Source organism: Lynx canadensis, chromosome A1, assembly GCF_007474595.2.
Source record: "Lynx canadensis isolate LIC74 chromosome A1, mLynCan4.pri.v2, whole genome shotgun sequence".
NCBI classification, from domain to species: domain Eukaryota; kingdom Metazoa; phylum Chordata; class Mammalia; order Carnivora; family Felidae; genus Lynx; species Lynx canadensis.
In genome coordinates, this window is record NC_044303.2 from 172,357,327 (window position 1) to 172,368,293 (window position 10,967).

A 10,967-nucleotide genomic window follows, 5' to 3' on the forward strand; every position below is an offset into this window, starting at 1 on the left:
TGCAAACAATGCAGTTTGGAATTTATGCCTTTTGCCCCTCAGGAGACATTTGGTAACAGCTGGGGATATTTTTGGTTGTCGCAAATGGGCAAGAGGTGCTATGGGCATCTCGTGGGTAGAGGCTAGGAACACAGTTATCCCACAATGGACAGGAAAACCTCCCACAACAAAGAATTGTCTAGCCCTACACTGAGATACAACTTGACACAAACCATCAGAGAAGAGTTTCCCATTTTCTTTGTAAGTGTCTTAATAAAAATAACAAACTACTGTCCATCTGGCTGATCAAAAGAAGAGTCTGGACCTCTGTCTCTACTATTTAGATTTAACTTTATCACCACCTACTATGGTCAGAATGTTTGTGTGCCCCTAAAATCCATTATGTTGGAAACCTAACCCCCAAGGCATTAGGAGTTGGGGCCTTCAAGATTACTGCTCTTACAGAAGAGGGCCAAAAAAGCTCCACAGCCCCTTCTGCCATGTGAGGGTACACAAGAAGTTTTTCACCCAGAAAAAGGCCCTCACCTGACCATGCTGGACTATGAGAAATAAATTTCTTTTGTTTATAAGCCACCCAGTCTACAGTATGGGTTATAGCAGCCCAAATGGATGAAGACACCACCCATGCTCAAGAGCAACAACAGCTCTGTATTATCATCATCATCATCATCATTATCATTATTATTGTTAGTAGACTATGTCCAACTTGGGGCTTGAACTCATGACCCCAAGATCAAGAGTCGCATGTTCCTACAACTGAGCCACCCAGGCACCCCCTAACAGCTCTGCATTAGTTGAAGTTTAGTTCAAAGTCAGTTCAAGTTTAGCATTACAGAATTCAAGAAAAATTATATTAACAGGACTAAAAAAAAGTGTGGTCCACCAAAAAACAAGGAAATTAGAAGCACTTGCAGAAGGACAGCCATTAGCTGCGAGAGCATTCACAGTTTGGGGATCTTGATAAGGCTGTATTGTAGAAACGCAATTTGCTAAGAAAGCAGAACTTATGTACTCTCAACAATAACAAAAAGGTAATTTATGTGAAGTAATGGATGTGTTCATTACCTCTGTGGTGGGATGGTGGGAATCCTTTCACAACTTATATTCTACAAAATCATGTTGTACACTTTAATTTCATTTGTCAATTATACCTTAGTAAAGCTGAAAACAGTTTGAATAATTTTAAAAACAAAAAAGAATTTTTGAAGGAGGATTAATATAGGAGTCCATCTTAAACAGACACAACATGGACATTCTATTTGAATTTCAGAATGAAGATGCAGTGTCAGTGAGGGCTACATCTAACCCAGTCACATCTAATTTACCAACCAATCAAGACCCACAGCCAATCTCACATTAACAGTAATGTTGGTGTACGATTACTTGCTTCATCTTATGTTTATCAGGTCCCTGACTCTGTATCTTATGAGGCTGATGTTAAAAGATACAGGTATTCACCTATATACTTAATATGATTTATGAACCACTACTGCTTTTCACTGTCTTCTTAATCTTCTTAGGCGTTTTCCTCGCCAGTCCAAATGGAGTAAAAATTATAATTCTCGGTAACCGAGATGCATATAATTTAAGTCTCCACTTTCTGTTTTTCTAGTTTATTAGGAAGTTTCTGATTGAAGCATCAAAACTGACTCACAATATTCCCTCAGAAACCTCAGGATGATTAGGAAGTAACTTCATTTAAAAGTTAATGGGTAAACTGTACCCTTCAAATGTGTGAAATTGTATATCTCAATAATGCCTTTTAAAAAGTTAATGGAATTTCCATCTTGCTGTCATATTGGTTTCATTAATTTAGTCAAATACAACAAGAGAAAAATGAGCACCTCAGTGTTTATTACATTACTGCTCAGAGCACGACAGCCTCCCTGAAACAAAAATATTAATCCAGTTCATATTTGTAGCAGCAACTTTGAGGACTAAATTTCTAATCAAACCTTGTGATTTGTTTTTCCCTGAAAATCTTTTGCTAATCAAATGTCAACTTATACCAGTAGTTTGAGCCACAAATTTTGCTCTCTCAGACAACAAAAAGAAAGATCCTTACTTCCCCCAGCACAGAGAGCGACAAAGGACGTAACAAAAGTTTCCCTGAGCAAACATTGCTCCAAAAAACCAAAAGACCAACCACAGCAGAAATACTTACTTAAATAAACAACAGAGATAGCAGCATAGAACAAATAGCTAAAAGCTATTGTGTGGGGGTCAACACACCACCAATAGCTTTCAGTTTATATAAACCTTATTTATAAGATTCTTATAAATCTTAGATAGGGCTCAAACTGCATGCCAAAGACTTCCAGCTTGTCAAGGTGAGGTTACCTCTAAAAAAAAAAAGAAGCAAATTTCTCCATAATGTTAGTATGAATATGAATACAAATATATTATGTTTTTAATAGAAAATTATTTTCCATTTAATTGCTATTCATCTTGACATAGAAGACGTGTAACCATCGTCTCAAGGCTGAAGTGCCTTTCCATGGGAACAAACACATCAATTTTTTTTCTTGTTGATGAAAGACTTTGATCTAAGTTGCAGAAAATCACTTCATAACTAACTTTGTAATGTGGCGCTTAAACAAATCCAGAAAGTGTTTTTCAAAATGGCACACAGAAAATATGTTTTACCACGCTTCTCTATTTCTTCTACTTAAATTTACTATAATTAATCTTTTTCTAAACTCACAATACATTATTATAATAGCAATACAAGCAAATTCTTAAGTGATTATTTAATAATCAGTAAAATTCCTTCCATGAAGGAATGAAATAGGTAAGTAATTTTAATGCAAAATTAATGGTCTTTATTTCATTTGAGATAGAACATGGAAAAGGGTCATCTCAAAATGTTAGAAAATACTTTTTAAAAACAAAAAGATTTTTCTATTTTAATTTCAGGAGGGAAATGGGCTAATTGATGTCATATGCTTAATTTTGACTTTAATGATAATAAAAGTTTTCAAATGTACTTTTCCAAGGGGAAACACCATTATAGTTATTGGCTATTTCATTTAGATTTTAGTTTACTATTTCACTCATAGCTAAAGGAGTTAAAAAGAAAACGCGATGTACAGAATAATAATATACACATATCCATTCAACGTTTGAATACCATCTACACGTGAGATGCTGTTCGTACATTATTCCATTTATAAATACACATATGTGTTTAATTTAGTACATACCACAAGTAGATAGGTGCTTAACACATGCATTTCATGGTAGCCTGGTAGTTACAGATAATGTGGTTAACTTCAGCAGACAACATCTGTGTTACACATATGGCCATCAAAATAATTGTGGCATGCTTTTGTGACACTGAAAGAGGCCAAGCCTGTTGCAAAATGATTACTTCCAACAAAAGCCTGCTTAAATTATTGTTTAGTTAAATGGCACATATCCAAAATAACAGCATTATAAAGTTGCTATTGCCTTTGAATCACTCACCAATTTTCAACGTATTTGTAAAACAAGATAAGCACCATCAGGTTATAAAAAGCAATTATGGATCAGGATTTTTTTATTCATGTTTCTTTGACAAAATTATTCCATTTGATCCCGAGCCTTGGCTGCTCTCTTGACAGAATAATGTACATGCTCCACAGCTGACAGGGATATGGCTTTCATGATTAAATAGGAAGCTCACACTCCAGATGACTTTATAGACTTTGCACTTCAGAAAGATTTCTTTGTTGGTTTAGTATCAGATCATCCGTTATCTTTTTCTAATGGTTTCTTTCCCCAAGCCAAAGAGAATCTATGTATTATCAAAAATTTATGTTTTTTTTTTTATTTTTGCTTATTTGCACAGTACACCAAAGAATGTTACATCATCTTGAAAAGGTCTTTTCCTGATTTCATGGGGGTGGAGGGGTGGAACATAAAGAAAAGGTGAAAATATAAAATATGAAACACCCTTTTCCAAGAGTCTTTTCCTGGCTTTTAAAGGAAACACCAAACGAGAATCTGATTGACTTTTGCTTTTTATAATTACTGGAAAACAACTGCTCAAAACAATTTCCTAAAGGAAGGGTTAACTTTATCTTGTGACTTTAATTGATCATTTTTGCCCCCGCCCCCATCTCCAGCAGAAGAACGACACCTGTGAAATTAGAATTCTGTACACCAAGAATGGTAACATCAAAGCTGAAGCTTTTAGCCAGGAACAGTTACTCTGGAGTGCATAAAGCTATGTGAAAACTCATTCACACAAGGAAATGACCAGGGCCTACGCCATTAGGATTAACTTCTGACATACAAGACTAGAAGAGGATACTGGCAGCTTGAACTTCTTTCTCAGACCTCCAGCATTACCAGGATGGAGAGTGGGGGACAATAGCGGGGGGGGGGGGGCGGTAGCCCCTCACCAGACTCAGCTGCTAAGGTTACTTAAAAAGCTCCCGTGATTTAAATACGGAGAAAGAGAAACAAAACGTTCCGAATTCCGATCACTTTTTGGTAACTACGTGCTTGCAAGAGCAAAACAAGCGCGCAGGCGCGTCGGTCAGGTTGTCAACCATAAACATAAGAACTCTTCAAAATTAAGGAAGTGGATCTCTGCAATCTCCCACAGCCTTTTTGTTTGGGTTCTCTAGGTTAATAGTAGTGGTTCCATTTTAATGACCTACAGAGAGGCGCAAAGTTATTTACCGAGTCGCTTTGAGAGATGTTTACTTAAATATGGGGATAAAACCAGTTCGCTTGTGGAACTGGAAATTATCTTCCGTCCAAACGTAGCATTACTCATCTACAAACCCAGGGAACACAATCACAGCCACCCAGTAAATGTGTTTCTGCGAGTCAACTAGATTACTTCCCCAATGACACTAACAGAAAAAAGCCTCAACAAAGCCACAGGAAATCGTGCCTTCAACACTGTATTCAGCCTGTATATTCAGGTTTGCGCGTCTTTGGAGCTGCGGGGGCCTTAGATGCTTTTGGAGGAAACCGGTCCCGGGAAGAGTTTGGGTCTCAGTTGCAGGACTGTGGGTTGCAGCTGAGAGTCGATGAGCGAACACCCTTTGAGACGTGAAACTTACTTCCCTTTATGAAGGGACTCGAAGTGAATCCACCCCGACACGTCCACACTCCACCTGAGCGCAGGGCAGCTGCGGCTCCTTCCCACCGCGCAGAGAGCAGTCGCCGGCCGAGACCCGTGACAGCCCTCAGACAAAGCCTAGGACCCCCGCGCCCGCCCGGCTGCCGATCCCCGGAACACGCCCCCGGCCCGCGCCTACCTTGATGCCCTGCTGCTGGGTGGTGAGGGTTAACTTGGATTCATTCAGAAGCAAAACTTCGCAGTAAAATTCTTCTGGAACAGCGCAGAAGCAGCCCATGTTGACTGTGGCCGTCTCCAGCCAGGAGAGAAAGCTGCGACCCAGGCGCCGAGCCGCCCCCTCCCCTCAAGCGCGAGGCATTAATTTATTGTCCGCGCCGGGGCCAGGGCGAGGGGACCGGTTCCCGGCGAGGTCCAGGGCCTCGCGGACGAGCCGCCCGGCGCCGGCTGGAGGGAAGGAGGGCGGAGAAGCCCGGGAGTCAGCGCCCGGGAGCCGCCGGGGAAGCGCCGGCGGAACTGAGCACAGAGGGCGGCGGCGCGTCCCCGCGCATCCTGCGGCTCGGGCTCCTCCGAAGGCGGGGGCGCCGCGGCCCCTCCCGCAGTCCTGGGGACGACAAAAGTCGTCTGGCAATGGGGGCAAGAAGCAAGAAAAGGGAGGAATGAGAGCTCGAGGCCCTCCCCAGACGAGGAAGCCCTTGGGAGCTGTGCAGCCCCCTCCGCCTGTCCCCGGCCGGAGTGCTACCTAGACACCCGGCCTCCTTCCCCTGCGGAGTCCCCGGAGGGCTCCCACTTCCAGCTCCGACCCCACCCCGCAGCCCCCAGTCCGATCCGCCGACTGGGGAACACTCGGCTGTTCCTTTGTGTCAGGGGTACCCGCGACGTCCCAGTCCCACGGCAGGGCCAGTGGCGAGGATCGTCACTCAGTCTACCTCGGCCACCCGGAACCCCGAGAAGTATTGGAAAGGGCAGCGGGCTCCTTACCAAGACCGGCGAGTGCAAGTCAGCTCGTGGCGGGACGCGGCTCCCGTCTGGGGACCGTGGAACTCATCACGGGGGGTTGCGTGTGCCTAAGTTCAAGCTGGCCCTCCGAGAACGCCTTTGCTGCGGCGGCGGAGCGCTGCTCCTCCGGGATTTTCAGAGAACTGGGGAGTCAGAGGGCTTGCGGGCGCGCCGGCGGGCGGAGAAGCGGGCGCCCAGGCTGGGAACGCGCTGGCGGGCGGGTGGGGGTGTGCCCTGGGCGCGCAGGCCGCGGCGGCTCCCGGGAAAGTTCTCTTGGCTGCGCGAGGGGTGGCGCCCCGGGCGGGAGCAGCCCAGGTGCAGCTGGGCCGGGCCCGAGTGTCTGCAGAGAGCCCTGGAACGAAGCTGGGGCCCAGAGGCCGGGAAGGGGCGCCCCTTTCCGGGCGGGGTCTCGGCTGAGAGCGGAAGGCGGAGCGGAGGTGGTCCAACGGCGAGGTGCGGGCAGGTCCGCACCGGAACCCGCGCGCACCACCCCGGCCGCTCGGCTGTTCGGAGCCCTGGTTCTGATTGCTGTAGCCGTTTCCCGGAGAGACGGAAGGTTGGCTCTAGGAAGGCCGGGCGCAGTTCTGCTCGGACCCTGGCGTTCGGCGCTCCCAGTCCCACGCCCTCCGCACGGCGGGTCGTGTCCAGGAGTGGCGGGCACAATAGCTCTGAGGCTGCAGTGACCCCTGGTGGGTCCTCGAGTCCGTGCACAAGCAGCCGAGGCTGAGCGCAGGATGAGGCCGGGTCCCGCTGGACTTCGGAGCAGGTGCAGTCGGTGCTCTCCAGCTGGGAACCAGCAGCGAGTTAATGCGAGCCGAGAGGACGTGGGCCGGGGTTGACGGTAGGCCTCCCAGAAAACTTCCCTACTTTATATATATTGTTAGAGCAAGAGCTTTGGCATCAAACATAGTTTTGAGTTCCCTCCTCTACCACTTACAAGCTAAGTGGTCAAAACTCACAAAATTTGCTTAAAACCTAGGACATTAGTAACTTAAAAAAAATTTTTTTTAAGAAAAAAAAAACCGAGTAGAATGGAAATGAACAATTTGCAACTTTAGAAGGAGTTTCCTTCCATAGTGATTTTCCACAAAGGACCTTCTAAGGCTTCTCCTTTCCTGATATCTCAGCCCCTTCTAAACATGAATTACCACAATCCCCAAAGTGCAATAGATGAACCCTCATGTTTAATGCGAATTTTACCTAAAGCTAAGAACCAAACCCTGTTGTATCTTCCAAGCCTTCTGCGAAATTGAAGCAGGTTTTGAATTCCTAATCAAATTCTGTGTCCAACTTTGGGCTGTACTGTCAATGTTTTGCCTGACATGAGCCAACACATTATTTTGAATTTTAGCGTCTTTACCTCAGGAGGCTTTTCTGTAACAGAACGTTCCTGACATAAATTACCAAATGTGATTGAAAGGCTTCATAACAGACTTCCATTCTTTACCACAATATCCAATAGGGTCACCTGTGCTTGCAAAAACAAAAGATAAAGTGCAAGTTGCAATCACTTGTTTTCCAGTTTAGAGTTTTGTTGCTACCTGTTTTATGCCCTTTGACTTTGTTTTGTTCTGGTTTTACCGCCAGTGGTAGTGGAAAGGCTGGGGGTTTGAGGTGGGGACAAGGATTCTGTTCCAGGCCCCTCAGGAGGGAAAGTACAAAGCTGTGAAGTCTTATGACAGCCCTTTCTGAGTGAGGCATTTTCTTTTCCATTTCTTTGTGAGAGATTGAAGAAAAGAAAAAAAAATCTAACACAAAATTGGAGTGTCCTAGAGATAATAGGAAGATCCCACGTGTTGTTTTCTTTTTTTAAAACAGCCTTATTGAGCTATAATTGGCATACAGTAAACTGCATATATTTAAAGTTTATAGTTTGATAAGTTTGACATATGCATACGTGAAACCACTGCTACAATCAAGATAGCAAAGTATTCATCACCCCTAAAGTTTCCTCCTGTACCTTTATAATTTTTCTCTCTCATTCCTCACCACATCTCACCTGCCAGGCAACCACAGATCTGCTTTCTGTCAGTATAGCTTCTCTGCATTTTCTAGACTTTTCTATAAATAGGATAATAGTGCCAGCTTTTTTTTTTTTAATCTGGTCTGTTTTCATTCAGCATAATTGAGATTTATCCATGTTGTTGTATATATCAGCTGTTCATTCATTTGTATTGCTCAGTAGTATTCCTTAGTATGTATAAACCACAATTTGTGTATCCATTCATTTGTGTGCTTTTCAGTTTTTTACTATTAGAAATAATACAAGTATTACAAATCCTGAGGCTATAAGGATTGTACCAGTCAGCTCAGGCCACCATAACAAACTGCCACAGGCTGGGTGGCTTAGACAACAGACACTTACTTTCTTATAGTTATGGAAGCTGGCAGTCCAAAATCAGGGTGTCATCATGGTTGCTTACTGGTAAAACCTTTCTTCCTGGTTTATACATGCCTGCCATCCCACTGGGTGCTCACATGACCTCCTCTTTGTTGGGAAGCATGATAGTTAGCACAAGCCTACAGTGTCTCTTCTTATAAGGACACTAAACCTATTATATCAAGACCCCACCCTTATGACCTCTTTTAACCTTAATTACTTCATTATAGGTCCTACCTCCAAATATAGTCACATTGGGGGTTAGAGCTTCAACATGTATATTTGGAGGGGACATAGTTCAGACCATAGTGAGGATCCCTGTCTTTGTATGGACATGTGGTTTTATTTCTCTTGAAATAAAAAAAGGGTAGACTAGTTGGATCATAAGATCTACAAATCGCAAATGAGCACATGAAAAGATGTTCAGCGTCATTAAGGAGATGTAAATTAAAATCACCATAAGGCACCACTACAGACCTTATAGAATGGCTACCATACCACCATACCAGTATCAGTAAGGATGCAGAACAATTTGAATTCTCATACACTGCTAGTACGGATTAAGATGGTACAATCACTCTGGGTAACACTTTGACAGTTTCTGAAAAAGTTGTACATAGACCTTCCACAGGATTTTGGAGGAGGACTTTCTCTGCCTAGCCAAAGAAATAAATTAACAAGATACTATTCAAACACATTTTTCCCCAGGAAAATAGTATAGTTTTCAACATGTGCATAACATAATACAGCCCATTTAAAGCCTTGTGCCAAAGCCTTTGATCTCTTTTCAGAGATTTTTAAGAAAAATACTTTCTTTGGTCAAGATGACATTTTGTCATAATAAGCCTATGTAGATGAGTCAAATGACAAACAAGTTCATAGTAGATATAATATTATGGAAATATGTAGACCATCTGTGAAGGACTGCAGGAATTTCCATCCTGGAAAAAGCAATTTCACTCTACATGGAGCAAGCTCCCACCCCTTGCTGAAACATGCGCTGCAAAATGCCAGACAGAATTCTTTTTAAAGCACCATATTCCTTTTAGGAAGATGTCTTTAAACAGTCTATGTCTTTCATCATCCTTTTTAATTTTACATTTTCCAAACTTCAGAAAGTTAACTGTGATTTGCAAAAGGAAAAAACACCATATAAAACACTGACAGTAAATAATTTAATTACTTAACTACCCGAAGGCAATGCAGCAGAATCACCAGGAAGACTTATTAAAACACAGATTGCTGGCCCCGCCCCCAGAGTTTCAGATCCAGTACCTGTGAAGTAGGGCCTGAAACTCTGCATTTTTAACAGATTCTCAGGTGATGCTTATGGTGCTGGTTTGAGAACCACTGCTCTAGAGCTTATCTCTCCAATAAATAATAAAAGTTGGTCCTAATTACCTATAAATAATTTTTTCAAAGGGGGTGTCTCATTCTGTACCTCCCTATCAATCTATCCCATTCATCAAAATAATGCCTGTCAAGGAAAAGAGTATTGAAGACCCTGCCAAGTGGCTATATCAGAAAGAGTAGTTTTTAAGGAAGATAAAAATCCCTGTTTTAGTTTTTGACATACTACTGCCTATTCTATTTGAACACCTTGCTCATTTTTCTTTCTAATATAGTATGTGCTCAGGCACATCCCGTTTTTAAGACCATCCTGCCTTCTGACTCACTTCATATATATGTCGCTAACCAGCCATTCTCTTCTCCTAAAGCCTTAGATCCCATTTCCTGAAATGCCTCAAGGGTGTTACCCACATTTCAAGAGAAGTCATCTCCTAAAACAACAGTCTAATCTGTTTCTTCATCTTTGTGATCTCCATATAAATGTTCTTTGGGGTTTACTGAAAATCCTTATTTTGCAGTTTTTAATCCTTGTTGGTGAATGCAGTGATATGGTTTGTATTTAGTTTGAATGGTTTGGAACTTTCACTTTGAAAATACCCTAGTTTCCCTTTCACTGTTCATATATATGCTATTTAAAAAAAAATGGGAGTGGGAAAGCTAGTTGATAAGTCTAGTCCCGTTGGGGACTTTTTTTTTTTTTTTTTTTTTTAGTTTTTTAAACAACCGATTAACATTCTTTGCCTATTGGATTGAGAGAGATCCCAAGATGGCCAAGAGTGGGTAAAAAGGGCACTTCGATACATTGTTGGTGGGGTTGTAAATTGATTCAGGCTCTCTGGAGTGCAATCTGTCATAAATACAATAATTTAAATATGTGTACACTTTAAACCAGAAATTCAACATCTAGGAATTTAGAGATTTACTACAGCATGTTTATAATATTAACACTCTTTAAACAACCCACATGCTCAATAATAGGGAGTTGTTATATTAATTCTAGTGGATGTGTCTAATAGAATTTCCAGCAGCTATTAGAAAAGATGAAATGGATGTATATAAACTGACATGGAAAGTTATCCAAGGTACACAGTGAGGTAAAAAAAAAAAAAAAAAAAAAAAAAAAAAAAAAAAAAAAAAAAAAAAAAAAAAAAAAAACAGCTTATA

General features: G+C 42.2%; 1 protein-coding gene across 3 annotated transcripts in view; it reads right to left on the reverse strand.

The window, feature by feature from the left end:
• Positions 1-5,563, reverse strand: part of EPB41L4A (erythrocyte membrane protein band 4.1 like 4A) — a 255,409-nt gene extending 249,846 nt beyond the window's left edge. Inside the window, exon 1 of one of the 3 annotated variants that reach the window (XM_030326299.1) lies at positions 5,256-5,563. In XM_030326299.1, coding sequence (XP_030182159.1) covers positions 5,256-5,354 — 99 coding nt within the window. In that variant the 5' untranslated portion in view covers positions 5,355-5,563. The remainder of the gene's footprint in view (positions 1-5,255) is intronic. The other 2 variants (XM_030326289.1, XM_030326309.1) reach the window with 2 other exon arrangements.
• Positions 5,564-10,967: the final 5,404 nt, after the last annotated feature.